The sequence below is a fragment of the Dipteris shenzhenensis genome, chromosome 17 (genome assembly GCF_047967505.1).
Source record: "Dipteris shenzhenensis isolate YYH24624 ecotype China chromosome 17, Dip_SZ_1.0, whole genome shotgun sequence".
Lineage (NCBI taxonomy): Eukaryota > Viridiplantae > Streptophyta > Polypodiopsida > Gleicheniales > Dipteridaceae > Dipteris > Dipteris shenzhenensis.
Window position 1 is genome coordinate 40524958 of NC_141612.1, and position 23673 is coordinate 40548630.

A 23673-nucleotide genomic window follows, 5' to 3' on the forward strand; every position below is an offset into this window, starting at 1 on the left:
TAGGCATTTTATTTGCAGGCCTGTTTCTTTTTCAACCATAGCTTTGAAAGCTTTGAAGTGCCCAAACACTTCACTTTTCTTTTTCATAAAATACACCCAAAGTTTTCTGCCGAAGTCATCAATAAATGTGACAAAATAGTGATAGCCTCCAATAGATGCAGCTTTTGTAGTCCACACATCAGAGTGGATTAATTCCAATGGCTTTTTACTCTCTTGAACATGCCTAGGAAAAGGTTTCCTTACCTGTTTCCCAAATTGACAGGCTTCACAAACCTTGTGCATTTCTGCAACCTTGAATTTAGGCAATCCTGCAACAATATTTTGGGCTTGCATTGATTTAAGTCGCTGTATATTAACATGACCAATGCGTTTGTGCCAGATATCAATATCTGCAACTACACCGGTCCCATGTGCAAACATTGCTGCACTCAATTCAGGCATGTCCGCATCCAACGTATACATCCTACCCTTCTTCTTTCCTTTTGCTATTAAGCGACCATTATTTTTCATATCCATAACAAAGCATCCATGAGGATTAAATCTGACCTGCAAGCCCTGCTCAACCATTTGACCAACAGAAACCAGGTTCTTGGTGATGTTCGGGACATGAAATACATCAGACAAGTATTTCTTTTTCCCATCCTGCATAGACAAAGGAATTTTGCCAATCTGCACAATAGGATGTGCAGTATCATCACCAGTCTCCACAAATCCTGGCTTTTCCATTTTCCTTGCATCTTGCATCCATTCTGCATGACCTGTCATGTGGTTTGATGCACCTGAGTCAACATACCACACATCATTTTGTTCTTCTGCACTTGTCACAGAATTGGTCATATGCTGCACCATAAAAAGATGCTCATTTCTGTCATCACCCTGCCTGCTAGAAGATGCATAATTGCCTTACTGCAATTTTCCATTCATAATGTCATTCTGCTTTTTGTAGCAGTCCTTAGCCATATGACCCATTTTGCCACAATAGTAGCATTCAACATTGCTGTTTGCATTTTGGCTTCTCTGCCGTCCACCACGGCCTCTTCGGCTCCCCTGCCTCTAGAGTTACCACGTCCTCCTGCATAGGACTGGTTTTCTTGCGTTTGTTGCATATTCTGATTTCTACCACGGCCTGCAGATCAGCCTCCTCTACCTCTACCTCTACCTCTGCCAGCATTTGAGTAGAAGACAGTTTCTTTTGAAGTTCCTGCTGAAGAAGATGCACCCCCATTTCTCTGCTCTTCAGAAATTAGAAGAGCAATCAACTCCTCAAAATCTGGAAATTTTTCACGGACAGCAATGGATGTCCAGAATTGTGCATAATCCTTTCCTAGACCATTCAAGGTCACAGAAACCAAATCATCATCATCCACTGGCGACCCAATGGAAGCAAGTGCAACTGCAATTTTCTTCACTTTCATGTGGTAGTCATTTATGCTCAAATTTTCTCTCTGCACATTGTGCAACTCCTGTTTGAGTTGCATTTTCCTGGCTTGCGTATTTGTGCTATACATTTTTGCCAAAGTATCCCATGCCTCCTTTGGCGTATTTGCATCCTGAATATGCACAATCATGGAGTCCGAAATACTGATAGACAGCCAGTACATAACTTTCCTGGCTCTCTCATGCCATCCTTTGAATGCCTGCATTTCCTGTTGACTGGGAACATTAGGAAGAACAGGTTCTTCTTCATTTCCTGTAATGAATTCCCAATAGCCTTTTCCCATCAAGAAATTCGTCATTCTAAACTTCCATGCCTGGAAGTTGTTCTTGTCAAGCTTTTCAGTGACAATCTGTGAAAGAGAATCAGATGCCATTACAGAACACTGCAAAATATTCTGTCACTGCAAAAAACACAGCTTTTGCCTCACACGGGCAGATCTGCAAAACTGACGAAAGTGGTATTTCACCACACAGTCACTTTTTAGTGATGATTTTGCATCAACAGGCAACAGGCATGAATCTGCAACTCCCAATATCTCTGCACACAGGCATACGATGCAATTTCTGTGGCACCTTTCCACCGACTAGCCGCGCAGTGGTCGCACAGCAAAAAACAGGGCCTTTTTCTGAGTGCCTGCGAAGAACTTCCGTCTCCAAAACGGGCCCCGAAATGACCTCGAATCAGAAAAATAACGTCACTAAGGGCTTTGCCATCTCCCGCAGCATATACTGCGCTCTCGCCACACCGCGAAGGGCGTCTCAATCTGAGACAGTGCACTCTTGCACTTCTGGCTGTGCTACCTGCAGAGATTTGCTCCCAAACTCGAAATAGGAAAGCAACACTGGTCCTCTTACCAGGACACCATGAACTTGGCTTGCTTTCTTGAGCTCCTTACCACGATCAAGGCTCTGATACCATGTGAAGATTGTGGGAGAGAGGGAAGGAGTCTCACTTGCGGCTTTCTCACATGCACAATGGGGGAATACACACGAAGGTGGAGGCTGAAAACAGTTTTCCTCTTCTTAGTTGTGAAAGCCAAAAGAACTTTAGTACAAAGAAATAGAAGAACCCTATATGTGGGTCTCAAACCAAACTCAACTAACTAAGGTGGGATACTAACTGAGCCACGAACTAGTGTAGATAAGGATAGCTATCATCCAGCTATTATTCGTGAGCAGTGTACCAACCGCATTTCCAGCTAACAAGTCGGTGACATAAATACACAACGGTCACCCTGGCATATCGCGAGTGGAGCTCGATATCTCAACAATATCTCTGTTCAAGCAAATGGTGGATATAGGCTACCTGGAAACTATGCAAAAATTGTATGGTGCTAAGGCTTTATAGCAGAATCGACTGGCACACCACAAGTTCCACAGCCACTGAATTAAAGGCATGGCAACCTAGGTATGTGCTCGCAATAAGCCATAACCGGAGGATGGGTAATCAAATGGATCCGGGAGTATGTTGACTCTGTGCCAACATGGACTTAGGTAGAACAGAATTTGTGTGTAGAGTAGCGGCAAAGCTTTGCTTGTACTTGCATAAGGCTAGAAATAATCCCTCTTAGAAATCCAATTTGCATGTTCTACATGCAAGTTTTGCATACAACTCCTACATACAACTTCTACATGCAAGTTCTACATGTAGAAAGAGAATGTGATACAACTTCTACATACGACTTCTACATGTAGAGAGAGAATTTGTTACAACTTCTACATACGACTTCTACATGTAGAGAGAGAATGTGTTACACTTCCTACATTATGAGAGATAATGTGTTACACTTCCTACATGCAAAGAGAGAAGCTCTCCAACTTGTATAAATATCCCATAATGGAATGAAGCCCACAATCTTTGGGGCATAGTGTTGAGTTCTACTTTGGTATTCCAAGCAATCATCTCAAGTGTCCATGCTTCCTTGCACTCCACATCCAAAAGCATGTCCTAACCTTGCAACTCCTCCTCCCCTCTCCTCCAACCTTGCAACCCATCCTCTCCCTCTTCTCCTCCCTCCTTCTCTTTCCTTCTCCTCCTCCCTCCTCCTCCACCTCCTCTCTCCTCCTCCCTTCTCCTCCTCCTCCTCCCTCCTCCTCCTCCTCCTCCTCCCTCCTCTCTCCTCTTTCCCCCATGCTTTGACACCTTTTTCTCCCACTCCTATACTTCCCCTAAACCCTTATTTCCTCAACAGTTAAACTTTACTCTACCTTGAACCTTGGATCCTCCTTCTAACCTTGGACTCCCTCTAGACCTTGGAACCTCCTTCTAACCCTGGAACCTCTCCTAAACTCTGGAACCTCTCTCTAAACCTTGGAACCTCCTTCTAAACCTTGGAACTCCTTCTAACCCTGGAACCTCCTTCTAAACGTTGGAACCTCCTTGTAAACCCTTAGAGTCGTCCTAAACCCTGCAACCCCCAATGAAGGTGAAAGCCTTCATTACCTCAATCATGATGATACATGTTCCTTTTACACATGCATACACTTTGTTTGCTCACCACACTTAAGCCTACGTCTCTCACCGAAACACGACTTGAGGTCCTAAGCTACACATATACTACAAATGACAACCCTAATACATCTGTAAGTGACAAAAAGCATCGGAACCCAATATACTGAGAAAACCGTGCTCTTCCTACGAAAGCAGTAGGAAAGAGCCAACACTTTATTGGTGCATGTAAATGAATCAAATTATTCCTAGATGTATGTGTAGGATTGATCTGATATATGTGAATGATTGTACTTATGCATTTTAGAAATTCTCTTTCTTACACTTCAATTGTGCATTTGTGCTTCTAAAAGACTTCTTGCTTTTGTATTTCTAGAAGAATCTCTCTTTTACACAAGCTCTTACTTAACATTGTTAGATTGTAAAAGATTTTCTCATTTATTTTTTGTAGTAAGGTTAAAAACATGGTGTAGTTCTGCCCAAAAAAAAACATGGTGTACAGTAAGATTTGATCACACGTGACTGAGCTAAGAAAAGTGTCTGCATCAACCAATCAAATAGAATGCAAATATTGTGGGAACAAATTTACTATGGTGCTACTTGGATAAAGCAACATTTCTCGACATTTGGCTCAGACGTTGAGTAATGTCTATGTTCCCCACCTGATGTATTAACTTTTCGTACAAAAAGCGACAAGGATAGTAACTTCTTTTTTATCAAGGATTGATGGAAATGGCAATGTAAGCACTAAGGTGGATGAAAATGATGAGTCAATGGATCCTCTCGACACAAGACGCAAATCACCACATATTGAGAATGAAGAAATACTCGCAAAATAATCAGAGTTTGTGGATTATCCATGCGATGAAAACCTTCTTAAGAAGAGAAAAAGAGCAACTCAATAGAGGCAAGTCGTCTATACTAGGTATAGTCAAACTTTAGGAGGAGGTTGAGATTCATTCCCTAAAGAATTCCGTTGGCTTTAGGGTAAAAACTAAGGAGGGAACAAGATTATGACACTATAGGTCGATGGGTGAATCTTACCCCATTGAGGGAACAAGATTATGACACTGTAGGTCAATGGCATGGTCAATGGATATATTAGCCCTGCTCCCACTGTTAGGGCGAATTAATCAAAGTTGAGGCTCTAAAAATTTAGCCCACCTTTAAGTTTGGGCTAATTAATATAATTTAAAGCTCTAAATATTAGCCTAGCCAGCTTGGGAAAGCCTCTAAATTAGCCCTTGGGCTAAAATTTGCCCCTAATTTTTTCCTTGGTTGGCTTCCTTCAATAATCAAGGGAAGGCTGCAAATGGGGAGATCTTTGGAAATGATTATGGCCATACTATATCAAAGGCTCTTGTTAACCTCCATGATAGGGGCTAAGCTGGTCATCTCTTTTTATCACTAAAGCTCATAACTCACTCATCGATCCAAGAAAGTGTTACCCCTTCCCTGTAGTTTTTTAGTGTATCCACAGTAAAACACATTTTGACCAAGGTATGTTCATTAAACATACCAACCATATTGTTTTCAATTTCTAAGACTTTAGATTCCACGAATCTTATGATATAGAATCTGCTTTGAAAGATGCTTTCGAGCCATCAAAACATTTTCAACACACATGGATAGTCACTGTGATGGTCTTGCATAACATAGATATAGTGTTGATTTTTATTTTGGTGCAAAGTTGACAATGCTAATCTCTTGGGCCATATGTGTGGGTTTATGTGTGCATGACATGCTTGCTTCACTTCTTGTTTTGATTTTGATAATGATGAATTTGGATTAGGAGTGCTTGCTACATTCTCTATAAACCATTTGGCACTATAAACCATTTTGTAATGATAGAAGGCATGTTTGTTTTCTTCTCAAGTACATGGATGGGGTATGTCTCATTTTGATCACTGATTGTATAGATTAACATCAAATAGGTTTGGGAGTCTCTCTTTAATGTGGTACTATATAGGACAATGGTTTAGGCTTACTTGAGTAGATATTACACTATTGCTACATATCCCCAAATCAAGTTTTGTACAAGTTAGTTAATCAAATGTATTTTAATTTAATCATAAAATTAAATTAATCAAATGTATTTTAATTATCACATACAAAAATCAAGAAATAATAATAAACAAAGAAAGAGACTATGAGCATGAAAAAAAAGAAACTTCTTTGTGTTCAATTGCATGCAAATTTTAGAAGACAATTCTATAAAATTATTTTATTTTAGTCAAGTGTGACTATGGCAAAGTATTCCATAGGAGCACACCGAACGAAGCGGGGGTCCTAGTGGATGCTTTGTGGGGTTTAGTTGAGGACGCCTAACTACTTGTGTTTTACCAAGCTAGGTGGTTAGTATTGTGGGATATTCCATGTTAATACTAATGTCGCTAGTGTTACTAGTGTTATTGCAATTGGTTGCAAGGTGTGTATTTTGATGTCTGTATATCAAGCGTACAATTGTGTTGGGATTAGTTGGTGTGATGATTCATCAATTGATCGTAACACCTAACACAATTGGCATCTTGAGTACAGATGATGAGTTGGATAATGAGGAACAGAGGTGGTGAAGGTGATTTGGATTGATCAAAGTATCCATTGGCTGTCAAAGGCCATGGGCCATATTGTAAAGTAATGAATTTTAAGCCGTGGGCTAATTTATTTTATAAATTGTGGATGAGGGCATATTAAGCCTTCTGATATTTTAAGCTTGTGGAGCTATGTTAAGCAATCCCTCTAATTGTGGACAAGGGATGCTTTTGGATGCACTATTATTGGCTCTTTGCTTTTTGGAATTACAATTATAAATACTCTAGATGGGAAGCAAGAGCCACCATCTAGGGGGGGCAGATTGGACCCCATGCAGTGTCGCTCTCTCTTTCTCTTCGTCGGATCCGTGCCATCATTGCCAAACACAGGAAACGTGTGGCACCGAGTTATGAGATCCTAGAGCTGCCCATGATTGGGATTTTTGACATAAGAAGAGTGCAACCCTTTTATTGATTAGCTTTCTGCCTATGCTGATCAATTGGTACTTTTAGTAAATACTTGCTTGGTATTTCATTAGTTTTGGGTCACTTGCAGTCCCTCTGACTGTAAGTACCTTTAGTAGCTCTTAGCCTTCAGCTTATTTATTTTGTTGTTCTCTTTGATGAGACAACACTAGTAGATGTATCAACTGTTTTAGTCTCATAGGCCGTTTGGCCTTTTAGAGACTAATATATATCTATCTATCTATCTTCTCTCCCCCACTTGTTCCTTGTTCTTGGTTTCTATGGTTTTGGTAAATCTTGAATTTGTGAGCTTGTTTGATTTCAATTTTTGTAACACTAGCTTCACACAATTAAACCTACATGAATTAAATGCATTATTGAAATGAAGATTCATTCTATTTAGTTTTCACATGTCTTGCTCCACTCTGAGTATCTATCAGTGATCACATTGGATTTGTGTGACAATGCATAACATTACCCACAACTTCTTCAAAAAACTTGAATTCTACATTTGGGTATGTAAGTTTGTTAATGTGAGGAAGACACCATGAGTGAATTGACACTAACATCACACATTTCCCAATAGATTGAAAAAAGGTATGAAACGTTTAAGAATCCACACAAATTATTCTACTTTCTACAACCTTGAAAACCTCATTATAGAGTCTAACCTTGCTTAATGGGTTCCTATTGTCCCATTTAACAATCTGCATCAAAAATTGCATCTCCACATTTCTTAAAAAAGGTTGCACACATGCACACATTTCTTGGTCTCTTGAAGATGCATGCTCTCTTTAGCCATATCCCTCTTGAAATGACCACGTGGGTGATTTTATACTCAAGTACAATGTGGTGATGGAAGTAAGATTTGCATGGCAATAAGATTTACTGCATCCAATGGCTCTATCTCAGTCCCCATACTGTCAAGCACCTTACATCTTATGCCAACAGGGCAAAGACAGGGACCACGTGTTATGTCTATAATATTGTGCTTCTACTAAAGGCTCATAGACGTCCTCATATTTGTAGCAAGTTTTAGACAATATTTAGCACACTTCCAACAAACACAACCACATTTCTAGTATAAATAAAATAGCAGAAACATGAGTCACGTTTTAAAAAGCAGGTAAAATAGCATAACTACATGGTCGGCTTGCATGCAAAATAGCACATCATGACTGCACAGTCATTCTAATAGGTGGAACCACCAAAGTGGGTAACCTACACGACCACATGGTCGACTTGCAACTAAGCCCCTACGAAACAACCACAAGGTTGTTCTAATATGCATTGGCTACCAAAGAGCAAGCAGACTGCACGATCACATGGTCTTCTTACATGAAAAAACCCTCCAGCCCAATGTGCTGGCCTGGGTGGCCCATGTAGCTACCTTAAATCTAATCCAAGGACTGTATCATGCTGCCCATTTGGCTGCCCACATGGAAGCTCCATTTCACCCCACATATACAACATACAGAAGCTGTTTTCCAGCTCTTAAGATGCCTGCATCCACATTGCTACTGGAATCTAGTGGTCACCTCCCCAGTTGTGTCAGAATATACAGACAGATTTTGCACAAGCCAACTCCCCATGGTGGAATATTGAGAATCACCAAAGAAGCCCTTACGTACTGGATTCCTGAGGTCCATTTTTTATCAAACTCTTCCTTAGCAGTCAGTGGTTGAGATTGTTGGAGGATGATCCAAGACTTTAGCAAGTGCATTTGGTGATGGAGAAGCAGCCACAAGGATCTCAATATTCAAGTGTATTACTTGGTTGTGGATGGTGCGAGAGCAGTTATAGGTTGAAACAGACCTCAAGAGTATGGCACTTCGATGGAGCCAGAATATATATATATATATACCTTTGTAAGACTATAATATATCCAATCATACAAATTAGAATATACTTGGCTCATGAGAGGACACTTGGATGTACCTAGATTGTCCAAGGTTGCAAGCATGTTCATCATCGAGAAGGGTGGTACCATGGATGGTTCGTACTACTTGGATTATATATGTTTTGAAATGCAGCTAGATCTGGAGAAATAGGAGCTCTGGGATTGAGAACCAAATATTGAGGGCAGCAAGTTGCCTACTCAGTTCCTCAGAGCTTCTCCATGGACGATGAGGGAGCATCTGCATCAACAAATGGAGGTCGAAGAGAAGCCACATGGACATAGAAGGTTGTCATGGGGACAGATGTGAGAGAGAAGAAAGACATATGCCATGCACAAACAATGGTACAAGTATTATCGAATGCACCAAAATAGGCAAACCCTGTTACAAAATATAGTGCACAACCTACCACCATCTAGCAGTGCCTGGATATCGACTGCTGGCACTTCCAGATGCTGCTCTCTACCTTCTTCAGGAATCTCTCAACCTTGTCAACCTGCATGTTCATACAAAGCTTCAGTGGGCTGGAAACTGCCCCACAACCTCCCCTTTCAGCTCTTCTTCCTGCAGAAGATCTGCTGCCAGGGAGAGGAGAACACGGACTGAATTAACCAAGCCTTTTTAGCAGGCTATTGCTGCCCTTGGATCTGCCCCATTTGTGGTCCCTTTTGCTGACCATCTGGGGTTCAGCTGCAGCCAGATACAGGCCCTACTGTGCTGTCCGCAGGGCAGCCACAGCAATAGCCTCTTTCACGTTCTTCTCTCTATCAGTTCAGCCCCTGTGGCCTGCTTGTTCTAAGCCCAGTGGCATCTCTCAATCCATCCTCTGCTGCAGGTCAATCCCCTCCATAGTCATCCTCATTTGGGGGCTCACAGTGGGGAATTGACTACTAACCAGCACATGAATTGGGATGAGAGGACTGTCATGTGGGCATATCTAGAGGATGCCACGTGGTCAGATCTGAGTGGACAATAAAGATTTAGGGTTCTGAAGAGGCAACAGCAAGTGTGGCTGTCATGTGAGCAGCAAGGACCATGATAGCAAGATCATTCGTTGGGTAGTCAAGGCGACCGAGTTTTTCCAATGCTACTGAATGTGTGGTGACACAGATGCACATGCTAGGCATGGAAATGAGTTCGATATCAGCTCAAGTTTTGAGCACTGTCATCAGGAGATGGAAAAAGCATGAATGATGGAAAATGCTAGGGAGTACAACAAGTAACCGGAGGAATTCACCTAAAATCAGGGCAAGTGCCCAATGTGTTACAAGGGCAGTAAATTGATTTTTTGGGGACTGACATGTTTTCTGAATCATGACTGTCCAACGGCTGGAAACAGGTACGAGTACGTAGACCAAGCATCTCACCTTGTAGTAAACCAGTTGGAGTGCACGTGGGGGCTAGTATTGGCACAAAGCATTCATGATTTACAGTTGTCTTCTCTATATATTCAGCTCTGCAAATACTCCATACTCCATATTTTATGTTAAAGGGGCATGCATGTAGATAAAAGGGGACAACTGTAGGGGAATATGTGAGCCACTACCATAAGGAGGCGGCGATATCAACATAGTTACTGCTACTTGAGGTAAGGTGGGCATGGAAACATGATTAATCTAGGAAAATGAACGTTCATAGACACCATTGTGAGCCCCATTATAAGGGGATAAGAAAGAATCCAGACTCGTCAGGGTCAAATAGTGCACCAGTGACAAAAGCATCCTGAAGTCACCGAGCCAGTGAGGTCTTTCTAAGAAACATGTTTCTTACAGTAGAGGCTCAAGTATTAGGCTAAAACTTGTGATTTGGTTTTGTGCAATGGACAGAGTCCGTGAGTGCCACACTCTTGCAGGGCCAATAGACTCAACTAGGCTCACCATGGCACAAGCACCTCTCTTGTAACGCCAGCCCTCAGGAGGCATGCCATTCCTTGAAAAATCCAAAGCTATTGCAAGCACAAAGCATCTCTTCCACTTGCCGTACTTGTCTCCAGCCTTTTAGCTCACTAATAACGTAAATGCACAGGCCCTTGCAGCTTCTTTAATATCTGCATGGCTGGTGACTGGTTGCACTAAGGGTCCAGGCTCTCATAGAGTAAAAGCTCAAGAAAAGGCATTTGTGACTGGACTGCAGGGTGCTAATGCAGCAGCTTCCTGGACTGGCATACTCTTGTAGTAGACATGTAACAAAATGAACCTCATGTTGCAGCTGCTAAATTATCGGCCAGGGAATACAGCCTGTTGGCTTGCAGAGCTGGGATTACTGCTCCTTCTCGGTAACATTGATTATACAGTGGGATTCAGTTAATGTATTTCGCCTGGTTATAGGGGAAAATAAAGCTGTTGTAAATGCAATCTTTCGAAGCTTCACATATTTATGATGTAAAGAGAGTATTATGTGCTCGTGCCAAGTATATTTATGCCATTGTTCATTTAAAAGCCTATTTTCATTTAGGATCTTTTTGTTTCTATTGAGAAACTTAATGCATTATTGTTTTAGTTACATATATAGAATGGATTAGAGACCAAAGCCTTGAGTTGATGTGTTTCGCATCATTCTCAGGGGGTGCAAATATTTACAAGTGCTGATAGGATTTACAAGGACAAGTGATAAGGATACAAAATTGGGCATATTTACAAGAGGGGTGTGATAGATGATCCAAACTTAGATGGGACATATACAAAATCACAGCCTCTTTGCATGTGCATGTGGGCATGTGCATGCACATGGGTAGATAAGTACATACACAGGTGGATATATTGGATACATACAGATAGAGATAAAAGGTAAAGGTACCATCAGGTTCCATCTATAATGTATTTCTTCCATATGAATGCTATTTCTTCTAACATCAGCCAAAGGCTTGACTGCCCAAGAATAACAATAACATCCTTTGAAAAAGGAGATGGACTCCCACCTTTGCCTCAGACTACATCTTTTACAAGGCCTGATAGAAAGGCACTTCCAACATCACATGCACAGTAAATCTTTGCTTTGGCATAAAGGCTTATGCAACCATATTCTTTACGAGTTCTCAACAGGTTACTCCTACATTACCCTGAAGATAATCTTCCTTCTCTTAGTGTTTCTCCAGTTTATGTAAGTTTCTGTGAGCCGAAGGGTTTCTACCCTCAACTTTATTCTTAAAGAGAACTGTGTTGAGCACTTGAATACCTTGTATGAATTGACAAATATAATCTTGTAGCATACCTTGCCAGTCAAACCTATGAGGCAGATTTAGCTGTACCCATTCTTTTAAAAATCGTGAAGAATTGTTTGCCAGAATCTCACACATGTTTTATCCAGATACTATATGATAAGTTTATTAGACATTGGATATATAATCATTGGATCCATTCTACAATAAAAATCCTCTTAGAGCCCAAGTGCAATGGGTTGGCTTTGAGCATAGTGCTCGCAGCCTCTGGAGAATCAAAGACCACCTGCAAGAAAGCACGTCCCAACAAAGCAACATCTTTAAGGCGTAGGACGAGGTTCGAGGGTAAAGCCACAAGCATACAGTCCTGAGAAGGATGGGATCCATAAATGCCAGCGAAGAGGGTGGTGGAACACTCCAATTCCACATCTTTTTGGAGCTGAAGCAACTCGTCTTTGAAAAAGTGCATGTTCTTGCAGCAGATACAAGCAGACGGGGATTGACAGCCGCCATTCGTCAATCGAGGTTGAGAGGCCGACACAAACTAAAATAAAAGCTCTGTCTGTCTCGGGTCTAGAGGAAGGGGAAAAAGATAAGAAAGGAAGGCCCAGAGCGCGGAGGAAAGTGAGCAGGCGCGGGAGGGCTGACAGGAGAAAGAGAGGGAAGAGCAAGCAAGCCAAACTACCCACAATATTGATATTGGAAATTGTGTTAAGTAGATAAAGGCCTTGATTTTTTTGAAAGCAGAATATGAAAGCGATACAAGAGTGCACCAATGCCATTCGCCATTTCAAGGACCACATGCAAGAGGCCCCCATATTGACATGAACATCACTCTAATGACTCTGCAAAATTTGTGACAGTGTGGGGAGAGCCTGAAGCGGATACTTTCAACAAGTTGGGATACTCTCGAGCATTTTCTTGGCAGAGACCTGTAAACAACCGCGAGATGTCAAGCATCGTGGGTCGATTGGCGGGTAGATCTTGAGTGCACAAGAGTCCCAATTGTGCCAAGTGTAAGGTGACTTCTGTAGAGAGCCCAGGAGTATTGAAAATGTCGAGCACATTGTGTGGGTGGGCTGACCGTACCCAAGACACAAGGCTGTAATGCTCCTCTAGTATTTCATGGCAAGTTGGTTTTTTTTCGGTTAGGACCTCGAGCATGAGTACTCCAAAGCTGTAAACGTCCCCCTTGGTACTTGGGTTTGGTTTGTATCCATACTCTGTCAAAATGCAATCAAAAAAATGTTACAGGAGACAGATGCTACCTTGGCAACGAAAAACACGAGAATATAAACGATTGCCTCAATTTACACTTGGAAGAGGCAAAAGAGACTCTCGGCTTGAAGCTGTGGGATGCAGTCCGGGATGCAAGGTTTGTGGGAGTGAAGCAAGACAAGGAAAGTAGCATGCGACTTGCATGTAATTGAAAAAAGGAAAGAAGAAAATACAAACAACTTAAACACAAGGTGCATGGTGCCACATGGTAGGGCCATATAGCGAAGATCCAACAATGTGGCAATATTCCTCTCATTTGTGAGGGGGTTACACACCAAATGCAAAGGAGGCTAAGCTCATTTATTGTGTGCTTGTGCGAATGGCTTATGTGGTGTAGGTTATTTGATTTTTGATTGGAGGTCTTGGGTTCAAGGCCCATTGTCAGAATTTGGGCACCCTTTGGTAGGGGGATGGTGGCTGCCCGAGACCTCGGGCGCCCCCCTTTCAGCCCCCTTTTTGCAAGCCAAATCAACGATTGCCACATGGCGAACACGTCAGCCCACGCCCCTTTCCAATGTTGGGTGGACGCTGGTGTGTAACCACCCTCATTTACTAAACTCAAAATGTTGATCTACTAATAAGATACGTAGAGATTCGCATCCACACTCGAACCTAATATTTGAGTGACTCCTAAAATTGGAATGCACCCCTCTCCCCTAGATCTCAAGCCCCAAGTTTATATATGAGTGCTCTGCAGAATACCAAGTGGAAGAGAGAGGGAAAGGGAGAGACCTGGGGGAATGTAGCCGAGGGATCCTCTGAGCAAAATGGATGCGGACTCTTGGGAAGAGCTGCCATTCAGGAGCTTTGCAATGCCAAAGTCAGAAATGTGAGCTTCCAATTCTGCATCCAAGAGTATATTCTCAGGCTTAATGTCGCAATGCACAATGGAGCCCTCAGGATGGTGGTGGTGAAGGTATACCAATCCCAAAGCTACTCCATGGAGTATTTTAAGCTTTTGCTGTCCTGAAAGTTGATGTCTCCCTTGAAGATACTTGTCTAGACTTCCATTAGACATGAGCTCCAAGATGATTGCCTTCACCTCCACGTTGAAGCAACATCCCAAGACTCTTGCCACATTCCTGTGCCTCACCTTCGCCAATACCTCAACCTCTCTCTTGAAGCTAGCCGCTGCCTCTATGGCTTTCTCCTTGTCAAGCACTTTGGCCGCCACTATTTTCCCTCCTGGTAGAATACCTTTGTAGACCGTGCCAACACCCCCTTTGCCCAGAACATTCCCTTCACTGAAACATCCCGTTGCTTCGCTCAGCTCGTCTGCCGTCACATTCAATAGCCTCCCCGCTCGATCCATGTTGGGCATTTGTAAAGCAGGTTCTTCGCCTCGCCTCTTCAGCTTCATGCAGTACCGCCGACTCCAAAGCGTTCCCACCACAAGCATTGCAACCAAGGCTACAATCGTGCCTGCTACAGCTCCAAGCTTACGCTTCCGATTTGAATGGGTATCATGTAGCTGATTCTGTGGACTCGAGTCGCAGATTCGGTGCACAATTTGTCCGCATAGCCCCGGGTTCCCTGTCAACTTTGTAACGGACGTTTTGTTATAGGGTGCTAAATCGGGAACGATGCCCATAAAGTCGTTATCAGAAAGATCGAGGTGAATTAAACTGCCAAGCTTGTGTAAGCTACGTGGTAAATTGCCTTCGAGCCGGTTCCTGGACAGATCCAAACTGATCAACCCAAAACAACTACTGAGACTAGGAGGAATGTTCCCCGAAAGCATATTGTTCGACAAATTTAAGAGCTCCAGCTGTTTGAGCGTCCCCCAAAGGTCAGGTATACGACCAGTTAGAGCGTTTTGGGATAGATTGAGGGCGATGAGCCCATCGAGGGCTCTCAAGCTCTGCGGAAAGGCACCTGACGAGCACGAAGGCTAGTTGAAAAATGCAACAAACGACAAAACGACGATTTGGTATTCCGCCTACAAAATAAGACAGAGCATACGAGAGAATTTCCGGCAAAAGCAGGAGAATGGAGAAACCTCACCTGAAAGGTTGTTCCGGGAAAGGTCTAGATGCAGCAACTGGGGTGAGGTCAAGAAGGGATCGGGAATGCTTCCTTGGAACATGTTTTCTGAGAGCACTACCGTCACGAGAGTGTTGAGTTGAGCAAGCGAACGAGGAAGAGGTCCAGATACAAAATTGTGCTGAAGATGCAGCTCAACGAGGCTGGTATGGAGGTGGAAGGCGTCGGGAATGTCCCCATGGAAATGGTTGAAACTGAGATCAAGGAGTGTCAGGTTGGAAAGCTCCTGGAGAACATCAAGCCTCCCAGTGAGATGGTTGGATCGGAGGTACAGAACTTGCAAATCCGTGCAGTTTGCCAGAGAATTGGGCAGTCCATCCGTCAATCTATTGTTCGCAAGGGAAATTCTTTCGACTGTACGCAGCAATCCGAGCTCAATTGGGATCTGTCCCGAGAGTTGATTTCCTCCAAGTTCAAGGAAATACAAAGACGAGCAATTCCCCAAAGTCACTGGGATATTGCCACTCAATGTGTTTCCCCAAAGCAGTAGCATCTGTAGTCTCTGAAGCATGCCCAATTCTACCGGAATGTGTCCTGAGAGCTCGTTCGAGGCCAGCTCTATCCCCGTCAACCTCGAGCAGTTGCCCAAAATCACTGGAATAACACCCGTCAATCTGTTTCCCCAGACGTAAAACCTTTCTATGCTACTACTCAGCATGCCGATCAGCTCAACGGGAATCTCCCCTGAGAGTTGATTTACGGAAAGTCCCAGGCTCTTGAGAGCAGAGCAATTGCCCAACGTCTTTGGGATTGCACCCGTCAATCTGTTTTCCAAAATGCCAAGCGTTTCCAGTTTTCCAAGCATGCCGAGCTCAAGAGGAATCTGTCCTGAGAGCTGATTTTGGCCAAGTTGGATGTCAATCAAAGAGGAGCAATTGCCCAAGGTCGCTGGGATAAAACCCATCAAACTGTTTCCCCAAAGGAAGAGCATCTCGAGTCTGTTGAGCAAGCCAAGCTCCAATGGAATCTGGCCCAAGAGATGGTTGAAGCTCAAGTCGAGTCGTATCAAACTCGAACAATTGGCTAAAGTGACCGGAATAAAATCGGTCAAACCATTTCTGGAAACAGAAAGCTCCTCCAGTCTCTCCAGCATCCCCAATTCACTCGGAATGTGTCCCGACAGCTCGTTCGAGCCCAGATAGAATTCTATCAACCCAGAACAGTTGGCCAAGCTCACTGGTATAACACCTATCAATCTATTTCCCCACAGGGACAGAATCTCTAGCCTCTTGAGCATCCCCAAATCAAACGGAATTTGTCCTGAGAGCTGGTTGGAGCTAAGGTCAAGAAACTCTAGTCTACTCAGCATGCCGAATCCAAGAGGGATACTCCCGTTGAGGTTGTTGAAAGAGATATTGATATATCGTAAGGTGGTGCAATTGGTAAGTTGAGGGGGAATGGGGCCAGAGAAAGCATTCAAGGAAAGGTCAAGAGTATCAAGGGAGCTAAGGTAGCAAAGGGAGGAAGGCAAGGAACCTTGAAGCGTCCAGTTAGACAAGAGAAGAGCGGTCACAAGGCCATGAAGATGGTCTGTATGACTACAAACCACACCATTCCAAGGAGCACATGAAGAAGAAGACGACGAACAACAAGAGGTGGTGGTGGTGTTGGGAAGCCATGTTGCTAGGGCATGGAAGGGGTCTTTCACAATAGAATTCTTGAATTCTAGCAACATGGTCGCCTCTTCGGGTGTTGGCACACATCCTCTCACCATCTCACAACAATGCATCAATATTATCGATGCCACCACCACCACTCCCCCGACCTTTTGAGAGCACATTCTCTTGTTCCAAGCTACAAAGTTACAAACACCCTCAGAGTGGGAATTATTGAAATCAATGCCTGGCTTTAGGCTACAAAATGGGGAACACACGCCGAAGCCAATTAAATGGAACCCCTAGGATCACACATATTTCTAGCCGCTTTCTCAGTGGAGGTCTCAATCTATGGCATGAAGCCACTCAATAAAGACAAGATAACAAATCATGCTCACAATTTATTTTGTGGAAAACATCATGATACAATATCACGTAGAAAAAAAAATGTATGCTCAAAATTTAAGAGTATCTTTTGTAGCAAATTTTGAAAACATGTGCATTTCTCAAACACAATGGAGTTTCTACAATGTGCGTATGTGTATGTAAACAGTCATATATCATACTTCTTTTGTGATAGCCATTGTTGGTGTACAAACTGCACTAGCATCTCACACTCTAGTTGTCATTTTCTTCTCTTTATTAACCAGCATTGGAAAATGTCACACTAGATTGGGTCAAGTCTTTCACCTATAGCTAATGCAACAATCAAACACCCCACAATAACAAATCACATTCATATATGTATATGGCCATTGTTGGTGTAAAAATTGCACAAGCATCTCACATTAGTTGTCATTTTCTTGTCTTTATTGAACATCATTAGAAAATTTCACACTACATCAAGTCAATTTTTTGCCTGTAGTTATTGTGGTCGTCAAGCATGCCACAATAACAAATCACACAAAAAGGTGGTAAGGAAAGTCAAAGTTACATTATTGTTATGTGCATTCACGTTGTTTGATTGACAGTCCTTTTAGCTTTCACATCTTATGTAGATTTTGTAAATATTTTGCAATCCTTTTTTAACTTTCCTACAAAAGATATGATTTGACATCACTACATTTTTCAAAATGATATTAAAAATACCAACTCTATGTTTTTAAAGGAAAAGTGCTTTTTAATTCAATTTGTGCACAGTGTTACTTTATACACAATAGTGTAGGCATTGCTCCGTGGTGTTTATAAATGCAAAGGCCTCATTGAGAATTATTGAAGTGCAAATGGAAGTGACACTAGGTCTCCAAAGGGAGGGATAATGTTGCTGTTGATAATGCTAAAGAGAATGGCTCATCAGTCATTCCAATTAAAATGTAGGTGTTGGGATGGAGGCCACAAGTTCCCATAGGGAAGAAAAGTGTGCTCTTGTTGACAATGTTAAGAAGGATGGCTCATCCCTCATCATGATGAAGAGATAGGGTGTTAATATAGGAGAGGTCACACTTATAGAAGAAGGAAAGTTGTTAATATTGGGGAATATAGAATAAGACAATGTGCATCTTGCATATTTTGATGTGTAACCATACCCAAAAGTCCAAAAATCTTTCAAGGATGTATCCAAAAATCGCCCCACGTTACAAATTGCCTTGAAATTCAAGAAAAATATATGGAAACTCTATTGAAATGCCAAGATTTAGCATTGTTTTAAATTTTGCTATTAAAAAAGCTTAAAAGTAGGCAACTTTTGTGCATACTTTTTTCTCCTAAGCAATGTTGTATCACAGTGTTAAATGATAGAAAATGATAATTTCTTATAGTTTTTAAGGATTGCTATAATGTGATAAAATTAAAAGATTAGGCATACTTTCAAAGTCATGAAGGATATCAATACTCCTCAGTCTAGGATTGTGCATTAGCCATGATGGGTCCCCCTATGGCCATTGTGTGTAGAATTGGTAAGCATGTACACATTGTTGCTAATTGTAATCAACATTAGAAATTGGTACTATAGTCAGTCAGGTATTTGGCCTATAGCTAATAAGGGCATTCAAGCACCCTACGATAACATATCACACAATAGATCATGAATATATGACACATCATTGCTCGTATTCTTACCGTTATTCATTGCTCGTATTCTCACCTATTTAAGTATTAAGCATACCTTCTAATTCTGTATATTTTGTATGTCTTGTTGTTTCTATTGAATGGTCCATTGTTGCATATCCTGCTTCACATTTTTGGATTTCTCTTTATGTGGGAACCCTTAAACTAGTTCACCTTCTCTCACATCCATAAAAGTGTTTGGGAAGTTTTGGCACACATGCCTATGGGCTAATCCTCAAGTTCACAAATGGCTCAATTTCAATCGTATTTATCTCACCCAAAGAGGTTGTGATGTCTCTCAAAATAGTTTGAAAGAAAAATAAAGGGCTATGAATTGTAGACATGGATGCCTTGCAAGAGAGTTCTACTGGTATTCATCGAGTTGGATGTTATCCTATCTCAACCATCTTCTATGCCATAGGCCTTATAAGTGAGCATTGTTTTATAGACTTTAATTGCCAAATGACTAAATAGATCAACAAAGATTGTGATTGGAATGCAAATGTTTATTTTGCATATTTTAGTTGCAATTCCTGGCCACAAGGAATGATGTATTTTTGTAAACAATTTGGATCTATAGCTCTCTGTCACATTACCGTCAAGAATTGGCCAATCAATGGTGTTCCAGTTGGGAGAGGGCTGGAGGTCTAGGTTTTTCAACACCCCATTGTGTTGGCCTTGTCCAGTAATTGGTAATAATGATCATAGAAAAAGATACTAGATTGGGCAAGCTACATTGCAGATCTATCTACATATTGCAATTCCCCTATAGATTCATGAATCACATCCATGAATCCTAAAATGCATTCCGTCGGTTGCCATTGCTCATAAGATGAAGGGTATATATCTAAAAAAAAGAAGAAAAATGAGTAACACAAATAAAGGGGGGAAAATATCGAGTTATGCTATACAAACTCTCAAAGAAGTCACTTACAATTTCATCTGTGCTGTGGAAGATACTTTGGATTATCCCAACAAGACAAGCTATTTATGCATGTACACATGCTAAATCCATATTTCAAATTTTGATTTTCCCCCATCCATGATTCTAAAATATTTCACTCTCCCCTTCCAAGATGTCAAAAATGTATTTCCATATTAGATTTTCCTTCTCCTATCAGGTTGCATTAGCACCCAGCTTCCTTTTGAATCAATGTTTGCCAGTGACCTTCAATAGTGATTTTGTTGGCAATTTCTATAGAATGCATAGAAGACACAGGTTGTTGAGGCAAGGGGCTTACATTTATATCTTCATCCTTGCCACTTGATCGACACAACATTTTTTACAAGTTTGGTAATGAGCCATAGAAAACTTAAAGGAGTTTATCTAATCCTAAGGAGTCAAACACCTGACATATTAATAATGCAATCTAAGTCTCGAACACCTAAAAATGCAAAGAAACAAATGGACAATACAAAGAGGAAAAGTTATATCCTAATTTATGGAACCATGATCAACACTCCATTTCATAATCTTATAGCCAAAATAAAAGTTATGTTCTCCTTTATGACAAGAGAGCTAAAGTAAAGTTAGGAGACACCTAGATTTTTATGGCATTTCAAGTTGTCCTCATTAGCTCCTTGTTAGTCTATCAAATACAATCCAACCCAAAACTAAAGCATCTAAAAAAGCAAAAGAAGGCAACATGTTTGGGGCATTTGTAAACTCAAAGAAAAAAGTTGCAAAGGAAAGAGCTCAAGTTAAAACAAGTTGAAAATAAACCTTGTTCCTCGATAGCTTGATCAACACAACATTTCTTATAAGGATGCACGGTGGTGATTTTGTGTTGCCACTAGAAAATTCCAAAACACAATAAAATATTTTCTCCTTTTCCAATTTCCTCAACATAACATTGGCCCTCTTGCCACTGGTTGAGAGCTCTTGACAAATGAATCTCCCTCTCATTTTGGGGCCCCAAAATGAGCTCCCTTTTTCCTAATGTCTCATATGTAAAACGTGGTCTCCTTTGGATGAAGTTGCAGATTAGCGTCCATATATTTCTCTTATCCCCTGTGTCCTAGTGATATCTTCATTAGCCCTCCCTTTATACTGGAACATTGAGGGCTATCACAAAGGGGCGGCTTTATGAACAAGAACATAATCATGCCATGTTTTGTTTAGGTTACAACTAATTTACACTAATCACATATGTAAAAGGTCCTTTCAAAATCCAACACAAGATGAGTGTTGCACAAGCCTAAGGTTCTTCTCCAGATCAACAAAGGAGAGCACACAGGGTTTATGAATCCAAGCTCCAACAAATTCATCATAGTGGCAATATTTCCATACCACTCTCAAATTGCGAGAGTAGTTATGCACTGCCTCCCCCTCCACTTGACTACCACTACATCCTCGAGAGCAAGGATGATGCCGCACTCTTATTCTCGACATGAACGGATTGTTGGTTCATCCACAAAACCATTAAATAAATTTGTTCTGGCTATAATGGTATGTTTAATTGTGGCAGGTATGAGACTTCAGTCACATGTGACCGAATCTTACAGTACACCAAGTTTTAAACTTTGCTACAAACTCATAAACGAGAAAATCTTTTACAATCTTAACAACGTTAAGTAAGAGCTTGCCTAAAACAGAGAGTATTCTAGAAACACAAAAGCAAGAGGTCTTTCAGAAGCACAAATGCACAATGGAAGTGTAAGAAAGAGGATTTCTAAAATGTAATAAGTGTAATCCATTATTCACATATATTAGATCAATCCTACACATACATCTAGGAATAATTTGAGTCATTGACATGCACAAATGAAAGAATTTTGAATTATTTCACAACCTTGTACAAATGCAAGATAATTTTATTGAAATCATTCATTCACATGAATAATTGAAAGAATCATATATTATTTCAAAAGTATAAGTGTAAGAATGAATATATCTAAAGTGCAATCTTTCATTTATTCACATATGCAATCAGGAATTACTAATTCATCCATATGAAAACATGCAAGAATGCTTTGCTTTTATTTATTCGCATATGCAAGTAAAAGAATATCACATTCTTTCACAAACACATGTACAATAATGATTGTGTGTTATACATTCATTCACATATAATTGAAAGAATAATAATATTCCTTCAAAAATGAGTGTAAGAATGCAAAATTTTACGCAAGTGCAAGGATTATTTTGTTTTAAACATCCATTCACATGTAATTGAAAGAATAAAATATATTCATTCGAAAAAAAGTGTAAGGATGCAAAATTTTACATGTATCGAAGAATGAGTTTGTGTCAAACATTCGTTCAATTACAATAATTAGTAATAATAATAATACTAATAATTATATTGGTTAAACATTTATTCACATACAATTGAAAGAATAAAATATATTCATTCAAAAGTAAGTGTAAAAATGCAAATTTTTTCAAAATGCAAATAAAACATTCATTCTCATACAATTAAAAGAATAAAATATATTCATTTAAACCAAGAGTAAAACTGCACACTCTCCTAAAGCATTCACACATTCCTTCAGCTTATAACTTTATTGTGCACAAATTATTTTACACATGGATAAATTTTAATTTATTCACATTTTTCTTTATCTTATAACTTTTACAACACAAATTCTTAGCTTATAGGATTCATTCGCAAAACAAAATATCAAACTTTCATCTGTAAAAGAATCAACCCTAACAATTATATTTCACACAAGTAATCCTAACTCATACCAACAAAAACACATAGTACTTTTTACACAAGAGATCTTAAGAACTCAATCAAGTGATCCTTACAACTCAACTAAATAAGGATATAAATTACTATCCATACAAATTACAATTTATAAAGAGCTCTTAAGGATTTAAACAAGAGATCCTAAGAATTCAAACAAGAGATCCTAAGGACTCAAACAAATAGAATCCATAATTTACACAAAGAGATGTTAAGAATGTACTCGAACTCAAACAAGAGATCCTAAGAACTCAAACAAACAAAAATACCAATTCCTTCCTATTTTAGACCTTAAATATTGCTTAAGAATTATAAGAGGCCTTTCTTGTTTTCTTTTCCTTTTTTGGTCTCTTTTGCTCAGCTAGAGAACCAAGTATGAGATGCCCAAAGTGTAGTTGACTGTCGATTGCCTAGTGATGTGTTAAATTGTGGAAATAATAGGATGTGGAATCATTTCTTCCTCCCATCAAATAATTCAACCAATTTGTCCAAGATTTTTGAATCTTGAATCCAAAATTTTCCACGGGATCTAGTGTGAACACCATATTTGATTTTGATTAGATTTTGGGATGTCAACCGATTATATCCATCCACAACAAGCAATTGTACATCATGAATCAATCAAAAACTACAAAATCAAATGAAAGTTTCTCGATGATAAGCTATTAGAAGTCATGAATATGCTAATTGCAGGCCCTCTGTAGGCATAGAGGAGCTGACTTAAGAAAACTAGAATAGCACATAACCAAATGCGGACGCCTCTCTTGATGGGAAAGATGTTGGGCTTAGTGCAAGGAGAGAGAGATCTAGAAGGTTGACGCTCAGTGGCAAGGGTGAAAAAAATAATAGCCCCTTCATGTATGTAAGGAAACACTTGCAAGGTTGTAGGCCATATGATGTCACTTAGGACTTTGCTAATTTACGTGTGTCAATGACCATGCTTTAGGTGAATGATGCAGGTAATTTTCTGAGGAAAAAATCTTATTATTGATATATATCTATCATTAAAGGTCAATATGACCACTTTGATGAAAGTGGAGCAAAGTGGTGATGCAACAATTGATTCTAGTTCGTGTAAATGT

General features: G+C 40.5%; 1 protein-coding gene across 2 annotated transcripts; it reads right to left on the reverse strand.

The window, feature by feature from the left end:
* Positions 1–11941: 11941 nt before the first annotated feature.
* LOC147892113 (uncharacterized) lies at positions 11942–17121 on the reverse strand. Of its 2 annotated transcripts, XM_087388713.1 has the most exons (4): positions 15220–17121; positions 13948–15090; positions 13027–13160; positions 11942–12869 (listed from the first exon to the last, which is right to left on the reverse strand). In XM_087388713.1, the coding sequence occupies exons 1-4, from the start codon at positions 17036–17038 to the stop codon at positions 12828–12830; spliced, it is 3138 nt and encodes a 1045-aa protein (XP_087244839.1). In that variant the 5' UTR covers positions 17039–17121; the 3' UTR covers positions 11942–12827. The 2 variants fall into 2 exon arrangements, with proteins under 2 accessions (XP_087244839.1, XP_087244838.1); XM_087388712.1 differs by having other exon boundaries at positions 11942–13160.
* Positions 17122–23673: the final 6552 nt, after the last annotated feature.